Consider the following 26,661-nt stretch of genomic DNA (forward strand, 5'->3'; position numbering starts at 1 on the left):
ACATTTATTCCACAAGAAAATTCTCACTCTTGAGGTAATAAACTAACAGTGATCAGTTCCATACTTGCTTACCTTATAAAACTAAGCATCTTTTCTTTCTGTTAGTCACTAGAAATTGGTAGTCATAGTTCTTCTTTGTGACACATGTATAATATATTGTAAGGACAGGCTTCAAACTTTCAAATGTTGTCCTTATTTCTGGTGCTGTGGTTCAAAATATATTTGAGGTGCTTAACTTGCCAGCTGCTTTGCACTTAGCGAACGATATTATAGCTTATTTTACTTTCTGAGAATAGTTAGAGTACTTTAGGACAGGGTTCGCTGGGTTAGCCATAGTTTACAAAATTGCTGTCTTTTTCGTATTGAGTGTTAATATTTGTAAGTACGATTAATAATTTTAGACGATTGGTGTTAGCGTTAGTAAAAATTAAACATTTTTATTTTTGCCAATTTGTGATTGTAAACTCGAAGTATTTTGCTTTATTATTTTGTAATATAAGCGGCATATGTGAGTAGCAAAAGTTTATATATATATTTAGTTCGTTAATATTAATACTACTATAATCATAAATAATTGTAAAATGTAACACTGTACCTTACTTTCTTATATTCACTGTAATAATAAGTGAGTTTAAGTGCACTTAGTAAGTTATTGGTGATTGTTGCCCGTCTCTCCACTAATACCAGTTTCAAGTTTGTCACTATTTGTACTTTCTGTTTTTTATCACTGAGATGCTAGAGATTGACAGTCTTTATCATATTTGTTCTTGGAAGCATTCACTGAAATTACCTCTAGAATATCTCAATCATAATTGACTATTTCATTCCATTTATTTACTACTCTTTGGGAATATTATTTTTGGATTCATTGTAAATAATCTTCAAATCTCTTGATAATCTTAAATGTTTCAGTTATGTCTTCTCCAATATAGTTAGATTTTCCAAAGCATAAGTACTTTTTCTTAGGTATGGTGACAAAGATTGTACAGCATACTTCAGATGTAATAGAGATATGCTTCAATCTGATTATATATATTTCCTGTAATACCATATTCTTTTAACTTTATTAGTAATCCATTATGACAGACAGAATCAAATAGTTTACTTAAGAAATATAACATCAGATGTTCCACTCTCATCATGTGGCAATGTCAAGTTTTCCATAATTAATAAGATATGATCTTTTCAGTAAAAAAAAAAAAAAATTGTTGCAAGTCTGAAATTATGTTTAACCTTTGAAGTTGGTCCATTTTCCTTTTTCTGATAAGTTTCTTCAATAATTTAACCACTTGTGAAGTGAGAAAAGTTGGTCTCTAAGTTGATGTAAGGTCTCCCTTCTTACAAATTACAGTCATATTAGTAAATTTCCAGTCATATGGTAGTTTTGCTGACTCTGGAGATGTGTTAAAAACTGTCCTTGAGGGCTTTGCTAGTTGATCAGCTGGGAGCATCAGGTTCCATAGCTTTGGATTCCTCGGCAACTCATCATCACTTACGCTCAAATTTAAGTTTTCCATTTTGGCTCTAACTGTCATCATATACATTATATACTTGTTTATCTTCTTCAATACTGAACAAAGACTGTGTAACCAGTTTAAGTTTAGCATTAATTTGTATTAGATTTCTAATAATTATAATAATTTTTAATAATTTAGTTTTTCTTGCAGCAAAGGATCAACTATAGTATATCTCATGCTATAATAAAAAATAGTCATTACATGACTATTTTCCTAAGGGTTTCATAATATTTAAATTATCTATTTCTATGTTTGTTTGTTATCATTAAATCCAACAGGTTGAAAATATTACTTCTTTCAGCCTCTGTTAATTCATGCACTTGCTGACACAAATATCCATCCTCAATCACTCAATAAATATATTAGAGAGAATTTGCATATTGTCCCAGTCTACATTTAGTATGCTAAAGTCTAACAGCTTAAAGACACCACTTTGATTATGTGCTCAAATAGTAAGTTATTAGTTCCAGTAGAACCATGCTTGTAAACCAAACCAAATACCACTCTATTACCATTTAAACCTAAAGTCAGCCACATAGACTCATGAAAAAAGGGGTGATTTTAGTAATAACTTAACTCAAAGTTAATATTATGTGTTTTATATATATATTTATATATATATATAAAACTAATCTCCCATTAATTCAGTGCTATTTTTCATGTTAATTGTATATCCATTTATGTTCAGTTTGACTGTCCTGTACATCACCAGTCAGCCATGTTTCTTTAATTATAATAATATCTGGTTTTTCATCAGTTAATCTCCTCTCTAATTCATTTATCTTATTTAATAGACTTTCGTTAACTGTACTACAACAACCTAATGAAGCAGAGTTAGGACTAGAAAGTTTCAAATTCTGTTAAGTTTAGAGGTAACAGTCATTGTATTCTGTTTTTTCTCAGTCTGATAAGACATTTATAAAAAAGATTGTAAATATTTCATCTTGATTTTTTGATCAAGAAATTTTTGATTGTGGTATTTTTCTCTCAAAAATTAAAAGATGTTTTCTCTGTTCAGCAGATAACTTATTGTACAATTATTTTAGTTGTGTAGTAAGTTAATTATTTTAAATTGTATTCTGGTAGAAATCTTCAAAATTAATAAGCCCAAATTACATAAAGAGAATTAATACAAAATAAAGTCTATCAACTACATGTACTTTACACTATAATAACTGTGTGTGTGTGGCATTCTCAGTTTTATTTCATTTCAGTATTCAAGGTTACTTCACTGACGAATGATTTGGCATTGTGTATATTTTTATGTGATCCTAGGACATTGTTTCTAAATGTTCACATACATTGGAGTTCCATGAAGTTATAAAAAAAACTGTTGTTGTTGTAACTTTTCAATGATATAAAACCTGTATTATTATAAAATGTGTTGAAACTGTGTCAGCTTTGAAACAGAATCTCAATTGTATGTTGAAATTCCAATCTTAGTAATTTAGTGGTTCTAAGAATGTACAAGTCTGGTAGAAGCGTGGATAATACAATAATTTGCATGTACATTCTGCATACACCTTGTGAATAGAGCTTTAATTTAAGATTAAACTTTCAGGGAAATAGGATATCTTACATCTGTAGAGATATAACTGTTAATGTGTAATTTTTAGGTTACCCTGTTTATCATGTCTGTGAAGGATATTTTACATCTGTACAAAATAACTGTTAATGTATAATTTATAGGTTACCCTGTTCATCATGTCTGCAATGGAAGATTTGAAGTCTCTTATAGAAAATGAGATTCCAGAAGGAATGGAAAACCTTCAAGACAGTCACATTAATTTGGAAAAAGTTGCACATTATTGTGAAGACAACTATTGTCAAGTTAGTATTAAGTATTCTGTAAGAGCAATATGGTAATTGTCAAGTTAGTATAAAGCATCTTGTAAGAACAATATGATTACTGTCAAGTTAGTGTTAAGTACTCTGTAGAAACAATATGATTACTGTCAAGTTAGTGTTAAGTACTCTGTAGAAACAATATAATTACTGTCAAGTTTCCCTCAGTGTGGATTCCTGTATGTGGTGAGGGGACCTCCCAGGGAAGGTTCTGTTTTTTCAGTTTACCTCCTCTGGGATCTAAACATCCACTCACGTGTTTGCCATGTGTGGCTACCCGTGAAGGAGAGGATTCTTGTGGTTGAGGGTTCCAACCCTAACACACCACTTTGGCCTTGAATTCCTGTAAACGGGTGGCCTTGGGTCAATCGGCTGGTTTACTTGAGCTAGGGTCAAACAAGTACCAGTGTTGGATGTTCTCAACAGGTGTTGTGGACATTATATCTGATACTGGTGTTTGGATATAGTGCTCACGAAATCCTGGCATTGCTGCAGTGTCCTTGTTTGACATTGTAGTGTGTCCCCTCATAGGGCTCCATGGTGGGTGGGGTCAGTGGGCACCGAAATTTCCCTTTCTTTATTATGGATACTCCAATTAAAAATCTTAATAAAATAATGAAAAACAGTCTATAATTAAACGACCACATCTTGAAGATTCTGAGCAGCAATCCTCACCATCTGTACCACCTGTTGTACCTCATTTTCTTATATTGCACTCACTTTCAGACAAACCTTTAGGGCAAATGTCTCCCTTTTTCATTCAGAAGGGACTAGAGGGACTTGCTGGCACTCCAAAGTCAGTAAAAAAAGTTTTGATCTGGTGACATATTGGTGGAAACATCCACATCTCAACACAGTGAACTCCTCTTGCATTCAAAGGCAATTGGGGATATACCTATAGAGGTTACACCTCATGCTACTTTGAATTCATTACAAGGAGTTATTGTTGAGAGGGATTTGAAGAATATCCCAGAGTCAGAGATTCTTACAGGTTTCTCCACCAATGTAGTTTCTGCAGTGAGGCGTATCTTCACTTGCAAAGATGGAATTATGGTGCCAACCAATGTACTCATTATGACATTTACATCACCACGTCTACCTGCCACCATCAAGGCAGGTTATCTTAATTGAAGAGTACGACCATACAATTCAAATCCTCTCTGATGTTTCCAGTGTCAACAGTTCAGTCACTTGAAGACATCATGTTGTGGTTCATTGAAGTGTACTCGTTGCAGTGCCAAAGACCATTTGACACTCATGGGCATCATCCAACCATTTAGGAAGAAAAAGAGGTGCAGGGTGGGTTTGAAGATGATTCATAACAACATTACTTATCCTGAGGCTTGAAAATTGCTGTCCACCACCTCATCTTCGACGTATGCTGCTGCATTTTGTTCCACAGCTACTCTGGGAGTGCAGACATATCTCTCGTGCCTCCTAAAGTATCATTCTCCAAACAAATGAAAAGTCTTTTGACCTCCATGGTTAAAAAAGTTGATGAATCAACTTTGACACCCATCTCTGTACCTGATATACATTCCACCAAACCCCAAGATCCACATCCTTTGGTTCCAGGTACAGTCATTTCCTTGGATCCATCTTCCTCTCTCACCTCAGATGCAAAACAATCATTTGTTCACATCCTCAGTCTTTGGAATCCCCTTCCAACAGCAAAGACTTGCCCAATCCACACTATCCACCGTGGTAATGTTTTTAGTTTTTTAAAGGCCATTAATGTTTTTAATGCCATTTAAGTTTAATATATACTTTACACCTTTTAACTGTGGCTCCCTTTTAAAAATCACAGTTCATCTAGTTCAATTTGAAATTAGGAACTGACCGTAACATTAAGTAACTTGAAACCAGGACTGGAAAGGCCAACTTCAGGTGACTGACGGTGGTTTTTGTACTTACCTGTTATTCTTGCTAGCGAGTTATGGTTATTACAGTCACGCTACAGAAAGTCCTTTACAACTTGAATTACTGTAGTTTTTCTCTTAATGTTGTAGACTAGATGTAAACATTGGTTTTATGATATTTATTTATGTTTAACTTTGTTTTGTTATACCTTAATATGAATATTAAGTAAAATATGAATTTTACTGTATTTACTTTTACCTTTTTATCGGATGCTTGGAGCAGATAGCCGAGCTGCTTTGTGCCATGAAATCACTAAATCAACCAACCAACCAATCAACTGTCAATTTAGTGTCAACTTAGTATCATGTACGTTGTAAATCAGTATGATTACTGTTAATTTAGTGTTAAGTACCTTGTAAAAACAATATGATTTCTGTCAAGTTGGTATTGAGTACCCTATGAAAACAATTTTAATCTTATTTTAATTATGTTGTAATGAGAGTATAATAGTTTCTTTGGCAACATAGATGTATATAGTATCTTGAAATTTTGTATGTATATGTGTAATGTACATTCCTTATTACAGTATATGTTAGAATATCAGTAAAAGACGTTTTTGTATTTATTACATTTTAAACTCCTGGAAGACATAAGAATTTGCATGATAAAATTTGCATGATAATGTATTTGATTTGAATGAAATTGGCAACATGGGTATTTTTTAACTTTAGCTGATAAAAGTCAAATAACATCAAAGGTACTTTGATTAGATAACAGAATAGTTTAATAAACAAAATCTGATATAATTTCTCAATGTATTATATACAAGAAAATACTACTCATTTTTTTCTGGTTTAGCCTTACGTATTTGTGACAAAGTGTGTTGGTTCTAACAGAAGTAAAATGCTTGTTTAAATCCTTTTATGAAAATATTAGTTTGTGTTTATGAGTTAATGCCTCCCTCCAGTGGATCAGTACATTTGCAGGCTTATGACACTAAAAATTGGGTTTCAATACTCATGGAGGGCTGAGCACAGATAGCTTATTCCAAAACTTTGTGCATAACCAAACCAGAAAATATCAGTTAGTGATAAATATGCCATTCTTAATGTTACATAATTTATTTCTATGAGGAATAGTAATCTCTTCTTGTCAGTGAAAATATTTTAATCTATAAAATTTGATTTTTAATTATTTCACGTTTGTTCTATGAGATAGGTATATGTATGGTTTACATATGTTCTTTTGGGCCCAGTGAAAAGTTATTGGGTGTGGTTTTGGATAAAAACCTGGAAGTTATAAAATACTAATGAAAATGAATAGCAGAAGTGTAGAAAATGCACAGTTAGGAAAAGGTTTGGATTTATTTATTGGAATCATGTCATTAATTTTAATGAAAAATTCTTATTAAATATATGTATCTCCTTGTATTCAGAAATTAATATTTCTTTTACCTCTAAGCAATCTCAGAGAAAATCAATAACACTGCACAACAATTTTTTTGAAAAGTTTTTGCTAAGTGTGACAGGTACCTGGTGGGTATGCACAAATATGGTTTTGGTTTTGGTTTTGCTTCATCATGTAGGAACTCTGAGAAATAGACAGTTAACTGTTTACTGGCAATAATGTATTTAATTGCATTTATGTTTCTAATATGCTATTAAGTTCAACACAATTAAAAGTGTTTTGCTCCTGATTTTCGTTTGTATTCAATGTCCGGTGCATCACGTTACAGTGTCCAACAGTGGTCAACAAGCATTGATGGATTCCATATATCATGATATCGATTTTCCATTGTAGCAATGTCCTGGTGAAACTGAATATGTTGATGAAACTGTACATGATGGGCAAATTTGGATGTGATTTTCATGATCAGCAGCCAAAAATCTACATGGAACACCCAACAGTGTTCAAGAAGCAAAAACTTTGTTGTGCAGTGTAATCTTATGAAACAAATTGTGTTGAAAGTAAACGATACTGAAACATGAGATTAGACCTATTTAACATGTGAAAGACTCATAACTGGGTCATGAAACTGTGAGAAAATAGTTTAAACAAATTAACCTTAATGGATGTTTCATGAAAAGTTTTCTCATATATTTTTGTGAGAAGAACCAGTCATTGATACAAGTCATGGAAAAGTTACAAGTATCTTGGTACATATTGTGTTTCATTTTAAAACAATTTAAGCTAAAGTTAGCTAGAAATATTGAACAATGAAAACATTTATATTTTTGTGTCATTAACTACAGAAACGTATATTACAATTAAATATCAGGCTGTCTCGTAAGCTGGTTATAAGACCACTGTAATGCAATACAGCTGCCAGCATAATGGCTAGTATGTCTTTTGTTAATATTTAGAATGTTTTTATTTTGAGACTATGGAAAACTCAAAACTGCTTTATTTTTGGTATCATTGACATTTTCAAATGTTTATAATGTAATCTTTCACATAACTAGTGCATTAAACCATTGCAAATTTGTACCATGAACACATGTTGAAAATTATAGGCAGATTTCATATTTCTGGTTTTATATGAAGAAAAATTCATTTGTAACTCATAACCACTATACATATGTCATGAAACTTAACACTAATTAGTTAGTTATTATTACAATGTAACATACTTTTTGTTTTGGCAAGTTAGAAACATGTAGTGTATGAGTTAATCTGTATGGTAAATACATGAACAAACTACTAGTTTTTGTTATTATTTGTAGATGGACAACAAAAACCAAGCACTAGAAGAAACAAAGAACTTTACAACTCAGTCATTAGCTAGTGTAGCTTACCAAATAAACACACTAGCCTATAATCTGCTACATATGTTGGACATGCAGACAACACAGATGACTGAAATGGAATCTCAGATTAACCATATTTCTGAGGTAAACAGTTTGTTCTTGTTTTTTGTACCTTAACATCTTTCAGGAATTCCATGTGATTTTTTTTATAATTTAGCCATTATTTGATGTCTACACTACAGGGTAAAATATGCAACAGTTCTTTCCATTTAAAGAACTTGTTTATCTGATATAGCTTCAAACAAAAAATTGCAGGAGATTTGAAAAACATAATAGAAATTAAGGATTTTTCATCTGTACATTTTAATGATTCAATAAGTGTATATGATAAAACTGTGAAAAAAAGTTACTTTTAATGGTAGCTTAACATTATTATGCGATCAATTTAACTTCTGAATTTTTTGTTTGAGTTCATACGTTATTATGTACTACTCACAAATATTTAGCTGAAAACAATTATGCTGAGCTATAGTTTGAAGAAAAACTTCTAATTTCCAGTAATGATCTTTCCCTTTTCTCATTTTATGCTGTCCTCTACATGTGAACTTTTTCAAAATTCATGTCACAAGCTTTCCACATTCCTTTGTTGGAATTTCACACCATATGTTTTCTTCACTGGTTTGTCCATTTGCTCAACATATTCACACACTAGGGCTGCATTTCCATGTGTACCCAATTGTACCCAAACAACTGGCTTCTTCTTGCTCATTCTGAACATGAGTCACCAGTTCTACTCATCAGTTCCTTCTCAAAGCTGTGTGGATGGGATGGTTGATCACATTGGAGGATCCCTTCTTTCATCCTCTCCAGTCAGAACCTTGTATATCAGAATGTTTTCTTCAACACCCATTTTGGTTGGGTCCAACTGTCTACTTTTCAGCTCTATTCTATATAAATGGCTGTTCAAACAGCCCTGTCTGCTCCCTTACTTGCTGCTGGCAAGGTTCTGTTGCTTTCAGGTGGTGGTCATCTCTCACATATATCACACCCCATGGTAGGACTCATATGCATTTGCTTCATTGGGCCCTTCATGACCAGTGGAACTTCAGATGGTATCCCATGGATACTCTTATTCACTTTCAATTATCTTTGGTGAACAATATCCATTAGCCTATATGTTGGCATGTCCTACTTTCTTCTCTGTGGCCAGAGTTACATCTGTTCAAGAATGTAGTATCCCTTCAGGGCTGGGGTATTTGGGTTGATCTGCTAGCAAATTGTGTTTTCCAAATCAGGTATATTTCATGGAATTATTCATATATCCTTCTGTTTTTTGATGGTGCTGTCATCATTTGAGTACTCCCCATATTGATGTGTGCACCACTATCTTCAGTCACAAGTTACCTCAGTTTTGGTCCTCAGTACCCTATTCTAAGGCATTGACAATAGATGTTTTCAGCTGGGATTGGTCCCATCTGTTTGCTTTCTGTTTCTTATAATATCCAATTACTTCATCAAGTAAATATTTCTTACCCTTGTCACTCCATAAAACGTCCTTCTGATTGCACCTTACTGACCCATCAACCATAGTTTCCTCAGTTGCTTCAGCTCCATGTGCTTCCTCCTATCCCTATTCTGTTACTTCCAGACTTGTTGCATCAACCATAGTTCCCTCAGCTGCTTCAGCTCAATGTAATCCCTCCTATCCCTATTCTGTTACTTCCAGAATTGTTACATCAGCCATAGTTCCCTCAGTTGCTTCAGCTCCATGTGCTCCCTCTTATCCCTATTCTGTTACTTCCAGACATGTTGCATCAACCATAGTTTCCTCAGTTGCTTCAGCTCCATGTGATCCCTCCTATCCCTATTCTGTTACTTCCAGACTTGTTGCATCAACCATAGTTTCCTCAGTTGCTTCAGCTCCATGTGATCCCTCCTATCCCTATTCTGTTGCTTCCAGACTTGTTGCATCAACCATAGTTCCCTCAGTTGCTCAGCAAGTGAGGTTTTGATATAATTGACTTACTGAATAAGGTCTGTGGTGCATTAGCCACTCTACATTATGGGGCACATCATCACTTGAATTGAGTGATCCTTCTTTCTGTTTAACATCTCATTGTTCAACTATCCTCTTCCACACTGATGTTCCACCATGTTTGGATTTCACCTCTTTGTGACCAAGAGATATCTGATTCAGAAGTTGTGTGGTGCCCCTCCTCAAATAATCTGGTTTCTCTCTTATCTCCAGGGGTGTCCTTCAGATGCCTTTGGGGATGCACCTGTTCTGCTCTCACAACAGACCCTCCTTGATTTTATTGTGGTATTTCAAGCTAATCTTGTGAGAAGAGGGAAATACCTTATAAGAAGTTATAATTTTCCCATACATAAATGTATTTCTGGAAAGAGCTTCACTCTTCTCATACTTTCCCCCTTCCCCCCACAATATTCTAGTGCCTACGTCTTCTACTAAATTGTGAAATCATAGTTCGTTAGTGTCTCATAGAGATAATGATGTGCATCATGTGACAGTGATGTCCTCACTGGTGGAGAGTTGATGCATGATTGTTTGCATGAGAGACATGTTGGAACTTTGGGTTTCAACAAAGGGATATAGAAGATATGCATTTTGAAAAAGTTTGCATATAGAGGGCAGCACTAAATGGTAAAAACTAATGTGAGATTGATGGGAAGTACCTATAACAAATACATTTTCATGTAACTAGAACTATATGTTCTCTAGCTGTAATTTTGGTACCAACAAATCAGTGTGTTATAGGAGTAACAAGTAATTAGCTTTGCTTCATACTAATGTGCCATTAATGTTGTTCAGCCCTAGGAATGTATGTTAATAGTTTGATTTTAACCTGCATGCTACATATGTATTGAGCAAACTTTTGATTTTGTTTGTAAACGTTCAGGCTAGCTGTTGTATGTTAAAAACAGTTTTAAATTAGTGTAGTGTTAATATATTCGTTAATATATGTGAACAGTATCAGACTTTACAACAATAAAAGAACATATAGTTGTAAATTTACTATTGAATTGCTAATATTAACTTGTAAGGAAGGGCTAATTTTTAATAAAAATAATTGGATATTTTTTGCAAACGTTTTAGTCAAAACATTTTCATAGATTGTAGAAATATTCTATATATTAGTGAATATTCAATTATCATTGCAAAGATTTTTATAGGCAGCAAATTGTAATTTAACAATCTACTGTTAGTTGTTGATACACTTTCAATCATTATACCAAATGTTATCTCCTACCTTGTGAACCATGCTGCATTACATAACTTACTCTATCACAAAGAGAAGGAGAGAAATGTGAAAACCTTATTTAACTAGCTGATTAAGTTATAAAAATATATTTTTAACATTGGCTTGTTTAAGACAATACTCTATGATTCACCTTTAGGGTCCCTAATCTTTTTGACACATGTAAGTTACCTCTTATCTTAGAATAGACATTTAAGTACAGAGATATATATTACTTTTTTTTCACCAGAAACTAAACTGGATATTCTGCTTTTAGTCATGATGGTAGATGCTGAATGTCTAGGGACTTTTCTGGACAACTTGATCTCTCTCTATGGGTTTCTGTATATATTATCATGGTATGTTTACAACATAAACATAAAGGTAGATACATGTAAGACTTCACTATTAGTTGAAGTCCTCTCTTGGTTCCTATTTGTCTAGTCATGATATGTTTACAACATGTACATAAAGGTAGATACATGCAAGACTTATTTCTATATCAAATGTTGTGTGAGAAGAAGGGAAGTGAATGACACATTTTGTTTTAGCACATTTTGTATTTTTTACAAGTATTTTGTTGTGCTAGTTAAAATGTATTTTTATTTGCAGACAGTGATGATTCACAAGGAAAAGGTTGCCCGTCGAGAAATTGGAATTTTAACAACCAACAAAAATACAACACGGCAACATAAGATATTAGCTCCTGCTAATCCTGAACGTCCAATTAAGTATACTCGTAAGCCTGTTGACTTTTCAGTCTTGGATGATATTGGTCATGGAGTAAGAACTCCTTTAACCAACCCACATTCAAAACACACTCATCATCAGATTGTTCAGGGACACATAAACACCAGTAGTGCAGGGCCTGCCCCAACCACTAAACCTCCAACACCACCTCAGCCAGCAAGAGTAGCTGTTGGAAGTGGGGGAAGTCTTTCCCGCAACAATCGTGAATATAGGACACTAGCTCCTCCTATAGCTCCACCACAAGTCCCAAGCAATTATGCACCAAATTTTCCTATTGGGCATCCAAAAGCACAAGAAATACAGCAGGGAAATGGTTATTCCACTCTTCCTGTTGTAGGTAACCAATCTCAGTCTTTACTGAATGTGGGTGCACAACAACCACAAGTGGGAATGGTTCACCCAATGTCTCACCTTCAGCAAAACTTGAAACCTCCTTCACCTACTTCTCCACTTCCACCTCCACCCATGCCAGAAACATCAATATTATTATCAAATGATACCCTTCCTGGTAAGCTGTGAAACTTATTGACTATATATATAACTGTTAATACTTTCTATATAGTAGAAATAAATTATAGATATGTTATTGTTTTCTTCAATTAGACCAGTACAGGATTTCTTGAACTTATCCAGATTCTTTTGATAAAGAATATAATCTTTATTAACTGTAAAGGTTTTACAATAAAGGTATGGTCTATATTCACAGAAATTAGCATTGATCTGAAAGTGTTTGTATAAAATAGCTTGTAATATTATTTTAATTACATCTACGTAAAAATGGTTGGTATAGGTTGAGAAAATTCTATGTAGAAGAGCGAACAACGTTTCGACCTTCTTTGTTCGTCGTCAGATTCACAAAGAAAGAAAGAGGTAACTGACTGATAGCTGACCACATGTTTGAAGGGGGTTGTGTAATTGTAATATCGTCTAGTTATCTTTAGACCTTATAGTAAACCATTATGCACATGTGCTTCATCTATGTTACTGTCTTGTTAAATTCTATTCTTAAATGTATTTCACACATGTAGTTTAAACTTCTGGAATTCTAATTATTATTCAACTGAATCCCTAATCAATACCATAATTTTTATTTATATGTACAGTTTTGCTCTTTTTGTTGGTGTACTGTGTTTTAACTGTTTTTGGACCGTATATGTTTAATGAAGTGCCATATTTCTGAGATGATGGTGAGTACAGGTTTAAGACCAAGGCTGATTATGGGACTTGCCCTCGTTTGGTAAATTTATGGATTTTTAAATATACACATTTTAAACCAAATGTACTATATTTCTTTGAAGGTTATGTTTGAAAGATGAATTTATAATGAACAAACTCTAGAACATTTCTTTATTGTAAATGATATTTCAGAATTCTTCCATAGATCATCAGGTTTGTGTTTTTATCTTGTAGGGCATTTATAATGGAGAGTTCTTGTTTGTTATTGATGTGATTGGTTGAGTGGATGTGGTTCTTGATTGGTATGTTCATTTGTGTGAATAAAGCTTGTGATTGGCTGCTTTGGAGGAGTTTGTTCAATAAGTTACATATCTCTGTTCTTCAGTCTCTGATGGAGAATATATAGATTGCTAGGCTCTTTTGAATGCAGGAATTGTTGTTCTAAGATATAGAACTTTTTTATGCTGTTTAATTTGCCAGCTATTTTGCTTTAATGCCATTTTGTGCTCTGACTTGTGCCTAAAATGTACTTTGTGGTAGTGAGTAAGTTGGGCTTTATCATTCTTATATTTTACTGGTGCTCTTTGAGGCTTTGTCTTTCTGTATCTGCTACATAAAACTATGGATAGGAACAATTAATTTTAAATATATGTTATTTAATGTGTGATAGTCTGGACTAAGTATTTAGAAGATTTTTGAGTATTGATATTTTAAAAGACTTAAACATGAAACTTTTTTTTGTAACTTATTTTGGGGACAAACAGAATTGTTATTTTATCTTTAGGTTCTGCTTTTTATGGTCTGTTTTGTTTATGCTTGTAATAAATTGTGGTTATTCATTGGCTTCAAAGATGAGGTGTTCCAATTATCAAACTCACTCTAATTGTTTTCACAGGCAAGGCTACACCTCAATTATTTAGTAATAGAGATACGTTCATGTTGTGGTAAATTCACTGACCTTTTTGTTGCAAGTTATGGGCTTTATACCTTTATGGAATATCACACCCATGTTTACACTTTAATTTTGTTAAACTATTTATTTTAGAAAAATAAACAACCATTGTGATACTGCATTCTCTATTATTTTTACCTCCTATTGCTTTGAAGTGTTTTCTACAGTGTACATTATAACATGAAAGTATAAGATAGTTAGGTTTTATCAGTTTCCTCTAATAACTTTATCATATTCACCATTCTTTTGCCTCCTTCTATAGATCTTATTGTTTTATTATTAATGAAAAATTTCCTGAATTTTAATGTATATGGTGTGCTTGCACTTACATATTATTTCTTAGTAATGTTTGCCTAGTGTAGTAAAGTTGAAAGGAATTTTTCAGTGTCACTGTATGCATGAAGGGATATGATTTTATTAATGACAAGTTCATAAAATTTGATTGTCCTTTTTTTACTATAGTTCCACGTTCATGCTACGATAGTGTAATTAGTTTACTGTAAAGAGGTATACAGTAACATTTTTTACAGTTAGCATAACTGGTGACATTTGGAGGATATAACCTTGCTCAGTTGTTTTATAATTAATGGCCACTAGTGACATGTGCAGATACTATTCTTATAATGTGAAACTTTATCAGTTGCAAGATATTTCATGGGCATTGATTTTCCAACAACAACAGTTAGTTTTAACTTATCATTTTTTTAAGGTTACTTTGAGTAACAATATTGGTTATTATATTCATTATAGTTAATACTAATTATTATAATTATAAAGGTTATTATACATTTTTAGTTTAGTTTATGAATTTAGGACTAGTCTAAATTTACTACATTGCAGAAGCTGGAGGTTAGTTAAATAATTTAATGTATATTAATATATATGTTAATTTTAATTATATCTAAATTTATTTCATATTTATAATTTTTTATACATAATAATTATCCTATATTATTAGCTTAGAATATAGACTCATGTAATCTTACATTGTTGGCAAAATATCATAAACCATAGGGTTATGGGGCACAACTGAGGGAACCCAGTTGATAAAATAATGCATTTTAATCATTAAAAGTGACAACACTCTACCAAGTTAGCTATTTCTAATAAAGCATATTACTTCTCTTTCACATAAATAGCTATTCTCATTCAGTGCTACCCTCTATATGCAACTTTTTTTTGCATGCCAAAAAGCCTTGAGCTCTTATTTACCCCACATTCAACATGGTTAAACTTTATCTTTCATGCAAACTGTCATGCAACAACCCTCAACTAGTAGGAATGCAACACACCCTTATGACAGTATTGCTTCTAATGGCAGTGTTATGTGCAAAATATTTTTTGTTTGTGCTTTCTTCCTTCATTTTTTTTTTCATGTTTCATGTGAAGTGGAGTTTTTTTTTCCCGACTTCATGTTACCAGTGTTAAGTGATAACTTACCTTTATTGTTCTTACCAGTGTTAAGTGATAACTTACCTTTATTGTTTTTCGCTTTTTTTTTTGTTTTGTTTTCGTCACAACTTATGTTTCTACTTCGAAAATGTTGTAATTTACTTCCAGCATAATTACTCAGGCTTTAGTTGGGAATACGTAACTAAGGAATACATTAGGAGATTGATATAATATGAGTTGACCTTCATAGAACATCAGGTTTGGGGGACCATATGTTTGGAATATGGTTCACTGACTTCAGACAAATAAGCTGTTATACTGTTATAGCTTTATGAATCGTTTTGTTGTTAATATTATCATTTGTAGGTCTTTGGTTTCAATGTTATACATTTAGTTAGATTTCTATCTACTTTTAAATTAACATTTAGTGATATTCTTTGTCCTACAATGTTAGATTAGGCTTAACATTTGTCTGTTATTTTAGGCTTACCTCTCTTCATCTTATTGATAAATTGTAAACTAGATTAAATGTGTTGTTTCTTTAACAAATACTGTGTACTAATTTTTTATTGTCAATATAAACTTAATTAATTCAAACATATAATGACTTTTTCATTTCCATAACAAATTATATTTTATACATTTTACGGTTAATTTTATTTGCAGACCTTGGGTCTGCAAAACCTTCTCCTTAAATTGCTGTTCTCATTCAGAGCCAAGTATATTTGACAATTTTTCTCCATCTGATTATGACTTGGCCTTCCCAAGTGTATACTGCAGAGCCTGGTAGACCTACTTGAGACCTGTTTTATATGTTTCACTCCATTTTCCAGACACATTGGTTCATTCTAGGCCTTTATGTTTCTCTATTCAGATATGGCCCTGGCATGTCTTGCCCTCCATAAGCTTTGGTTCATTCTGCTCTAGCTTACTATCAAGCTGATTATTTTTTGTTTTTGGTTTCTTTACACTTCAAATTTTTATTGTCTTTATGGAGGTGGAATTTGTTAATTCTATTTTTTTGTTGCTAGACAAGTTTTTTTTGTCTTCATCTTTCCCTATCACTTCTCCTACTGGTATTATGTATCAGTCGTCATGCACTTCCTTCATGTGGTGTTCACCTGTTTCTTTTGGTTTGTCATGGGATACCTTCCTCCTACTGCTTAACTCCAAGTAGAGCTAATTTCCATCTTTGGCTCTTTTCCTGTACATGTGGCTTCTTTTTATAATGGGTTGGAACACTGTTTGTACCAATTTTGTTTCCTCTCCATTTTTATTCTAATCAGGACTTATGGAAGACATATTTACTCTATAGGTATGTTGTTTTTTTGTGGATTGCTAACTTGAGCATCATGCAGGGTATCTGTGTTGCTATATCCAATTTTTTTTATTGCTGCATTGCCTCTTTAACCCTTATATTTTTTATTCACGTTCATTGTCTAACACCTTCCTTTTATTTACCTACCCTATCTGTAAGAGTTTTTCCATTAGTTTTGTATTTTTGATGCAGGTTGATCTGTCCTGCCTTATTAACTTTGTGGTTATTTCCTCTTTTTTTATTGTCTCGTTTTTTATCACACTCTGGTGGGCTATTTGTTCAGGAATAAGATGCCCAATGTTGATGTTTTGTAATCATATGCTCATGTTCCTGTCTTTCCTCTTCTGTGACGCTGTCTTACTTTTGCTCAATGCAAGGTTGGGTACCAGTTTCATGCTTACCCTTTGAGCTAGTTTTGGATCTGTATGTCTTTGTATGTGGTTCTTCATCCATTTAACTTGCTGTGTACAGTTCCTAATGTCCTAGCTACTCTAGTTCTTGGGGCACATCTTTTTTATTATCTCCCACATTACTGTCATTCTTTGGATTGAACCCTGTATAATCATGGTTCTTTTCCTTTTGGATGTGCTACTCCCTGTTTTATGCTCATGTTTGCATCACTTCTTTCCACACTGAATGTAGAGTATGCTTGGTACAGAAGTGGTGCTTCTCTATTGCAAGGATCCACCATTTTAACATATTCTTTGGATTCTTTCAAAGGATCCTTTGTTTTCCCGTTGCACCAGCACTTCCACTGATTCAGTATGAATTCTAGCTATTAATATGAGTGAAGGTAATGTACCTTATCAGAAGTTATAATTTTCCTGTACTAAAAGTTTATTTCTGAGAGATAGTTACCTACTCTCACACTTCTCACCATTCTTCCCCACTGAAAATTGGTGCTTCTTGTTTCTGCCAAAATTTGAAGTTATAGTTTGGTAGAATTGAATAGAGGGAGTCATGCATCAGGAGGGTGTGTTGAGCTCTTATTGGTGGAGGGTTGTAAAATGATGATTTCCATGTGAGATGTAGTTGAAAGCTTTTAGGAGGGACAACACTAGCTGATGTATGATGTGTAGGTGGTGCTGGAGCTAGTATTTATTCAGATACTTTTTATAAAGAAACTAAACAACAGAGAGGTAAGAAATATATATGCAAAAATGGCTCGTTTTTGCATATATATTTCTCTACAAGTGGGTTTTCTCGACATCAGAGAGGTAAGAAACATCATTGGATGTGATTACACATTAAATGCAGTATAGTTATTGTTATATTCATATTTGAGATAAAATGTATCACTTTATTACTCATAATAATTTGAATATTTGTTGTTTCAGTGATTTTTCTTTATTTTTTTTTTATTTTAAGTTTTTAAATCAAGAATAAAATTGCACTTTTTTCTTATGTTGTTTTTAGCAACATTCCCCTTAATATTCTTTGTTTGTTACAGTCTTGTTGGTCAAATAACAAATGTGTCATATTTTAGTGTATTCTCTTTGTGTGGTTAACTGTATAGTATGCTGACTGCTTACTTGCAGAGCCTCCGTCTAACTTGACCTCCAGGGAATACTCAGGAAATGGTAAGCCATTGCACTGATAAGTTGTCAGTTGATAAATTGTAACTAGTGTTTTGTACAAACTAGTAAATCGTAGCTATTATTTTGTGTAAACCACAGTTATTATTTTGTACAAACTTGTAAATCATAGCTATTATTTTGTGTAAACCATAGTTATTATTTTGTACAAACTAGTAAATCATAGCTATTATTTTGTGTAAACCATAGTTATTATTTTGTACAAACTAGTAAATTGTAGCTATTATTTTGTGTAAACCATAGTTATTATTTTCTACAAACTAGTAAATTATGTAAATGAATAACATCCTATCAGACACGAACAAATTTAAACCAATACACACAAATCCAACAAAGACACGCGAGACACAACTGAACAAATTACTACTACAAATGAAAAAAGCTAACACAATTTCACAAACACTTTATTCCTACCTACGTAAAACCGACTCACGCACACCGCAAATATATGGCATCCCCAAACCTCATAAACCAGATTGTCCATTACGACCAATAATGTCCACATATGAATCGTTTAATTACAACCTTGGTAAATACATAGCATGGGCATTCTCCAAATATGTAACATCAGCCAGCTCATTTATCAAAGACTCTTTTAATTTCAAGTCTAATCTAAATCAACTTAATCATAAAGCCTTAATGGCCAGTTTCGATGTTATATCCCTCTTTACAGAAGTTCCAACCACTGAAGCCTGCAAGATAGCCTTAGAACTCTATATCCGAGACCCTAACCCAACTATAAAAATTCCCAGTAACCAGTTAGCAACCCTCATAGAATTCACCACGATAAAGACAAACTTCATGTTCAACAACCAAAACTATATACAAACAAATGGCCTAAGCATGGGCAACCCAGTATCACCAGTTCTAGCCAATATTTTTTATGACACAAGTTGAAACACAAGCAATTAACACAGCATTACATCCACCACTATACTGGTACAGATATGTAGATGACACGGTTGCGGGGATTCAAATCTACAGAACACATACTTAATTTTTCAATCACATTAACTCTATACATCCCAACATCAACTTCACATGTGAACAGGAAGAAAACAATCAAATATCATTTCTTAACCTCAAAATTACAAGAACTGATACACAATTTCAAACAGAAATCCACCGAAAAATCACCCATACTGGACTATACATTCCTTGGGACTCAGCACATGAAACAAAACAAAAACTCAACATACTAAGAAACCAAATAAACACAGCCATAAAACTATGCTCACCAGATAAAATTAACGATGAATTAGACAAAATAAAACAATACTTCACCAACATCAATAAGTTTCCTCCACAAACCGTAGAAAACATTATACGCACACACACCTAGACAGAAAGCAAAATCAACCAACTAAAGTAAATACAGCTCACGAATCAAAAACCACGAAACCATATACTGCTGTATACCATATATTCCTGACATCAGCAAACAAATAACCAACATTTGGCAAAATTAGTAACAAAATATGACATTCCAATTAATACCAAATTTATTCAAAACCCGCACAAAACTGAGGTCTATACTATGTAAAAACTACACTGACAAACACCACACCAACATTATTTATAAAATACAATGTGATAACTGCCACGACTTCTATATTGGAGAAACAAGTAGAAAAATGGAAACCAGATTCAAAGAACATAAAAAGTCACCTTCACACGTTTTCGAACACTGCAAGTCAAATAAACACAACATAACCATAGAAAACACTCAAATACTAAATAAAGAAACAAACATAAACAAATGCAAAATTAAAGAAGCCTTACTTATACAACAACTTAAACCCAAAATAAACCAATATAAAGGAACGCCTTTATACCTATATTAATAAAATAAAATAAATAAAATTATATATTCAAACATCTAATACCGCCCTCTACATTTCAACACACAGTTACACAACCCCTTTCAAACATGTGGTCAGCTTCTGGTCAGTTACCTCTTTCTTTGTGAACCTGACGATGACCGAAGAAGGTCGAAACGTTGTTCGCTTTTCTATGTAAAAGTGTTTTCTCAGCCCAAACAAGCCGTTTTTGCATATAAATTTTCTCAACAAGTGGGTTTCTCGTCATCACTGAAACTAGTAAATTGTAGCTATTATTTTGTGTAAACCATAGTTATTATTTTCTATAAACTAGTAAATTGTAGCTATTATTTTGTGTAAACCATAGTTATTATTTTCTATAAACTAGTAAATTGTAGCTATTATTTTGTGTAAACCATAGTTATTATTTTGTACAAACTAGTAAATTGTAGCTATTATTTTGTGTAAACCATAGTTATTATTTTGTACAAACTAGTAAATTGTAGCTATTATTTTGTGTAAACCATAGTTATTATTTTGTACAAACTAGTAAATTGTAGCTATTATTTTGTGTAAACCATAGTTATTATTTTCTATAAACTAGTAAATCGTAGCTATTTTGTGTAAACCATAGTTATTATTTTGTACAAACTAGTAAATCGTAGCTATTATTTTGTGAAAACCATAGTTATTATTTTGTACAAACTAGTAAATCGTAGCTATTATTTTGTGTAAACCATAGTTATTATTTTCTACAAACTAGTAAATCGTAGTTATTATTTTGTGTAAACCATAGTTATTATTTTCTACAAACTAGTAAATTGTAGCTAATATTTTGTGTAAACCATAGTTATTATTTTCTACAAACTAGTAAATTGTAGCCATCAGGATTCTGGATGCACATTTCAAACCTTGAAATGGAAGCTTATTTAGCCTGTTGAGTAATCCACCACAGACCTTGTATTGGACATTGGATGCTATTTATACTTCAAAATTTACTAAGTTTATGCACATGAAATATTGCAATCTTTGCAAATTCTACAAATTTATTACACATAAAAAACTGGATGTATGATATACATATTTGTACAAAAAATGTGCCTTTTAATTTTGAACATCAGATTTCCTCATACCATGAGAGTTGGAGAGCAAAATAATGTTTGTGGAAGGAATTCACCAAAAGATAGGCAGTAACTAATGTTTCTCAGTATTGATATATCTGACATCAACTCTCCTATAACTAAATCACCAATGTAGAGTAAAACAACTAGTTGACATTGAATACATAATACCTTGTTGAAAGGCTGTCTGTAAAAGGTCACTCCATGCATGTATACTTTAACCATAACCCATTCACATAGGATTAGAGTCATTAAGAAAATAAGTTTTCAAAAAAGTCTGGATTTCTTGAATTATTAAGCAATGTGCATGGGCAAGACCCTAGACAGATTTCCAAATAAACATATAAACATGATACTATTCATAATCATAGTGTTAATAAGTAATACATATAAACAAGATACTATTTATAATTCTAGTGTTAATTTGTAATACATATGAACATGACACTATTCATAATCTTAGTGTTAATAAGGAATACATATAAACATGACACTATTTATAATCATAGTGTTAATACATAATAAATATATATAAACATAAAACTATTCATAATTCTAGTGTTAATTTGTAATACATATGACACTATTTATAATCCTAGTGTTAATAAGGAAAACATATAAACATGACACTATTCATAATCCTAGTGTTAATAAGTAATACATATAAACATGACACTTCATAATCTTAGTGTTAATAAGTAATACATATAAACATGACACTATTCATAATCCTAGTTTTAATAAGTAATACATATAAACATGACACTATTCATGTTGTATTTGATTTTATGTCCATACTATTAATATGCTTTTTAATGGTAAAATTACTTGTATTAAAAATACTCTTGAAGTTTGGTGTGAGCATTACTAGAGTATTAGAAAAGTACAGGTTGTATACAGTACAAAGTAAACTAGGTATTGTAAATCATTGATGGGATTGTATGAAAGTGAAACACTTTGATACTTTTAGTGTCACCACCACTTCCACCACCTCCACCTGAGCACGATGGAATATACCCAGGAAGGTACATGCCACCTTCTTCTCATGCATATTTACAGGCACGAGGTAGTTCTGTTGAACCTGACTGGGCACCAAACAATTATCTAGAGAAAGGTAGCTTTATATTTTATACTACTAGATATTGATATTGACGTGTATCGTTTGGTATTGGTTCTTTCTCTTACCTAGATATCATTTTCATATATTGTTAGGTATTAGCACTTCCTCAAAACTACATGTCTTATTCATGTATTGTTAGGTATTGGCTTTTTCTCTCAACTACATGTCATTGTCATGCATTGTTAGGTATTGGTTCTTTCTTTAAACTAGTTGACATTGTCATGTATTATTAGGTATTGGTTCTTTCTCTAAACTAGATGTCATTGTCATGCATTGTTAGGTATTGGTTCTTTCTTTAAACTAGTTGACATTGTCATGTATTATTAGGTATTGATTCTTTCTCTAAACTAGATGTCGTTGTCATGTATTGTTAGGAATTGGTTCTTTCTCTAAACTAGATGTTATTGTCATGTATTGTTAGGAATTGGTTCTTTCTCTAAACTAGATGTTATTTTCATGTATTGTTAGCTATTGGTGTTTTTTCTCTATAACTATAGTGATTATCATATGTTATAATTTACTGATCCTTTCTCTATACTTCTAGTGATTACCATATGTTGCAATGTACTGATCCTTTCTTTATACCTATAGTCATTATCATATGTTATAATGCATTCATTCTTTCTCTATACTTATTGTGATTACCATATGTTGTAATGTACCTATTCTTTCTCTATACTTACAGTCATTACTGTATGTTGTAATGTACCTATTCTTTCTCTATACTTACAGTCATTACTGTATGTTGTAATGTACTGATCCTTTCTCTACACTTATTGTGATTACCATATGTTGTAATGTACTGATCTTTTCTCTATACTTCTAGTGATTACCATATGTTGTAATGTACTGGTCCTTTCTCTATACTTCTACTGATTACCATATGTTGTAATGTACTGGTCCTTTCTCTATACTTCTACTGATTACCATGTTGTAATGTGATCCTTTCTCTATACTTCTAGTGATTACCATATGTTGTAATGTACTGATCTTTTCTCTATACTTCTAGTGATTACCATATGTTGTAATGTACTGGTCCTTTCTCTATACTTCTACTGATTACCATATGTTGTAATGTACTGGTCCTTTCTCTATACTTCTATATTACTTCTAGTGATTACCATATGTTGTAATGTACTGATCATTTCTCTATACTTCTAGTGATTACCATATGTTGTAATGTACTGGTCCTTTCTCTATACTTCTACTGATTACCATATGTTGTAATGTACTGGTCCTTTCTCTATACTTCTAGTGATTACCATATGTTGTAATGTACTGATCTTTTCTCTATACTTCTAGTGATTACCATATGTTGTAATGTACTGATCTTTTCTCTATATTTCTAGTGATTACCATATGTTGTAATGTACTGGTCCTTTCTCTATACTTCTACTGATTACCATATGTTGTAATGTACTGGTCCTTTCTCTATACTTCTAGTGATTACCATACGTTGTAATGTACTGATCTTTTCTCTATACTTCTAGTGATTACCATATGTTGTAATGTACTGATCTTTTCTCTATATTTCTAGTGATTACCATATGTTGTAATGTAATGGTCCTTTCTCTATACTTCTACTGATTACCATATGTTGTGATGTACTGATCCTTTCTCTATACTTCTAGTGATTACCATATGTTGTAATGTAATGGTCCTTTCTCTATACTTCTACTGATTACCATATGTTGTAATGTACTGGTCCTTTCTCTATACTTCTACTGATTACCATGTGTTGTAATGTACTGGTCCTTTCTCTATACTTCTACTGATTACCATGTGTTGTAATGTACTGGTCCTTTCTCTATACTTCTACTGATTACCATATGTTGTAATGTACTGGTCCTTTCTCTATACTTCTAGTGATTACCATATGTTGTAATGTACTGATCCTTTCTCTATACTTCTAGTGATTACCATATGTTGTAATGTACTGATCCTTTCTCTATACTTCTAGTGATTACCATATGTTGTAATGTACTGATCCTTTCTCTATACTTCTAGTGATTACCATATGTTGTAATGTGCTGATCCTTTCTCTATACGTCTAGTGATTACCATATGTTGTAATGTGCTGATCCTTTCTCTGTACTTCTAGTAATTACCATATGTTGTAATGTACTGATCCTTTCTCTATACTTATTGTGATTACCATATGTTGGAATGTACTTATCCTTTCTCTATACTTATAGTGGTTGCTATCTATGATTATGTGGCTGACAAGGAAGATGAACTGACGTTTACAGAGAATGCTTTGATTTATGTGATAAAGAAAAATGATGATGGATGGTATGAAGGGATTTGTGATGGAATCACTGGTCTGTTTCCTGGAAACTATGTGGAATCTTGCTTGTAATGTGTATGTGTTTATAATATGATGAATCCCTGTATGAGAAGTTGGTTATTTCTTGTGATGTCTAATAAAAATTTCTTAATGTTTTTAACAAAAATTTATGTTGTGGTGGAAGATTGACACTCAAATCCTGCCAAAGAAATGAGTTTTATAGTTTCTGTTAAATGTGACAAAGTTTTCTTTATGAAACTGTTTTAAAACATATTACTCAGCTCTTATTATTGTCTTTTATCAAAAATGATGTTTGCTTCTGCATAGTTGCTTGTCAGTAAATTTGTTAAAATATATTTATGTAATTCCTAAATGAGTTTTTCCTAGCAGATGAACTTCTAATTTGATTGAGTTATGCTTTTTATATTCTATCACTTATAAATACAACTAACTTATATAATTAAAGACAGGTTTGTTAATCCTTTGATAGACTGAGAATAAATCAGATAGTAAATCTCTAAAAAGTGTTTCAAATAACTGGATATGTAAAGGGTACATTTTCTTAAATTTTAATGTATAATTATTTAACATTAGAATTTCAAGTTCTGAGAAGAAAGTAATATATAAATGATATGGAAAACAAGTATTGCTTTCTCTTACCGATTGTTTATTGAGTAACATAATGTGTATGAATTTATCTTTAGTTACTTTATGATGTGTGTAGTAACTAACCTAATGTGTACTAATTCAACTTTAGTTACCTTATGGAGTGTGTGTTGACTAACATAATGTGTACTAATTCAACTTTAGTTACTTTATGGAGTGTGTGTTGACTAACCTAATGTATACTAATTCATCTTTAGTTACTTTATGGTGTGTATAGTAACTAACCTAAAGTGTACTAATTTACTAAAGTAACTTTAGTTACTTTATGGTGTGTGTATTGACTAACATAATGTTCTAATTCAACTTTAGTTACTTTATGGTGTGTGTATTGAGTAACATAATGTTCTAATTCATCTTTAGTTACTTTATGGTGTGTGTATTGACTAACATAATGTTCTAATTCAACTTTAGTTACTTTATGGTGTGTATATTGATTAACATAATATGTAGTAATTCATCTTTAGTTACTTTATGGTGTGTATAGTAATTAACCTAATGTGTACTAATTCATCTTTAGTTACTTTATGGTGTGTATAGTAATTAACCTAATGTGTACTAATTCATCTTTAGTTACTTTATGGTGTGTGTATTGACCAACCTGATGTGTACTAATTCATCTTTAGTTACTTTATGGTGTGTGTATTGACTAACATAATGTTCTAATTCAACTTTAGTTACTTTATGGTGTGTGTATTGACTAACATAATGTTCTAATTCAACTTTAGTTACTTTATGGTGTGTGTATTGACTAACATAATGTTCTAATTCAACTTTAGTTACTTTATGGTGTGTGTATTGAGTAACATAATGTTCTAATTCAACTTTAGTTACTTTATGGTGTGTGTATTGATTAACATAATATGTAGTAATTAATCTTTAGTTACTTTATGGTGTGTGTATTGACTAATGTATTGTGTTGTAATTCAAACTTAGTTACTAGACTAAATTTGGTCTGTGAATATTTTTTCTACTGATATTCAGGAATAATCTTACTCCATAATTTGAGAAATGGTGAACATGATTTGTAAATAAAATCAATTAGCTTGGAATAAAAGAATGGTATATCCTAGTGCTTACCTTGTTTACTGTGTTTGTCATGATTGTTTTTGCTATCTGTTTACAAGTTAGTAACATACATGAAAACATGTTTAAATGTAGAAAGAATTATTATTATTATGAGGTTTAGTACAAAACATATTCGCATTATTACTACATTTGGGCATGTAAAAAGAAATAAT

General features: G+C 32.1%; 1 protein-coding gene across 3 annotated transcripts; it reads left to right on the forward strand.

Annotated features, from left to right (window-relative positions):
* The first annotated feature begins 222 nt into the window (after window positions 1-222).
* LOC143224690 (abl interactor 2-like) lies at window positions 223-26,508 on the forward strand. 3 transcript variants are annotated; one of them, XM_076452877.1, is made up of 7 exons: window positions 223-378; window positions 3,207-3,347; window positions 7,946-8,113; window positions 11,839-12,484; window positions 18,353-18,394; window positions 22,321-22,464; window positions 24,666-26,508. In XM_076452877.1, exons 2-7 carry the CDS (start codon window positions 3,222-3,224, stop codon window positions 24,827-24,829), a joined length of 1,290 nt encoding a protein of 429 aa, XP_076308992.1. In that variant the 5' UTR covers window positions 223-378; window positions 3,207-3,221; the 3' UTR covers window positions 24,830-26,508. The 3 variants fall into 3 exon arrangements, with proteins under 3 accessions (XP_076308992.1, XP_076308994.1, XP_076308993.1); XM_076452878.1 differs by having other exon boundaries at window positions 317-508; XM_076452879.1 differs by lacking the exon at window positions 18,353-18,394.
* Window positions 26,509-26,661: the final 153 nt, after the last annotated feature.

This window comes from Tachypleus tridentatus, chromosome 9 (assembly GCF_004210375.1).
Source record: "Tachypleus tridentatus isolate NWPU-2018 chromosome 9, ASM421037v1, whole genome shotgun sequence".
NCBI lineage: Eukaryota > Metazoa > Arthropoda > Merostomata > Xiphosura > Limulidae > Tachypleus > Tachypleus tridentatus.

Bases quoted from the DNA above. Each gene is read 5' to 3' on its own strand.
- LOC143224690 (XM_076452877.1), top strand. From the start codon at position 3,222: ATGTCTGCAATGGAAGATTTGAAGTCTCTTATAGAAAATGAGATTCCA. The intron at 3,348-7,945 runs GTTAGTATTAAG...TATTATTTGTAG, and splicing joins GTGAAGACAACTATTGTCAA to ATGGACAACAAAAACCAAGC. The intron at 8,114-11,838 runs GTAAACAGTTTG...TTTTATTTGCAG, and splicing joins AGATTAACCATATTTCTGAG to ACAGTGATGATTCACAAGGA.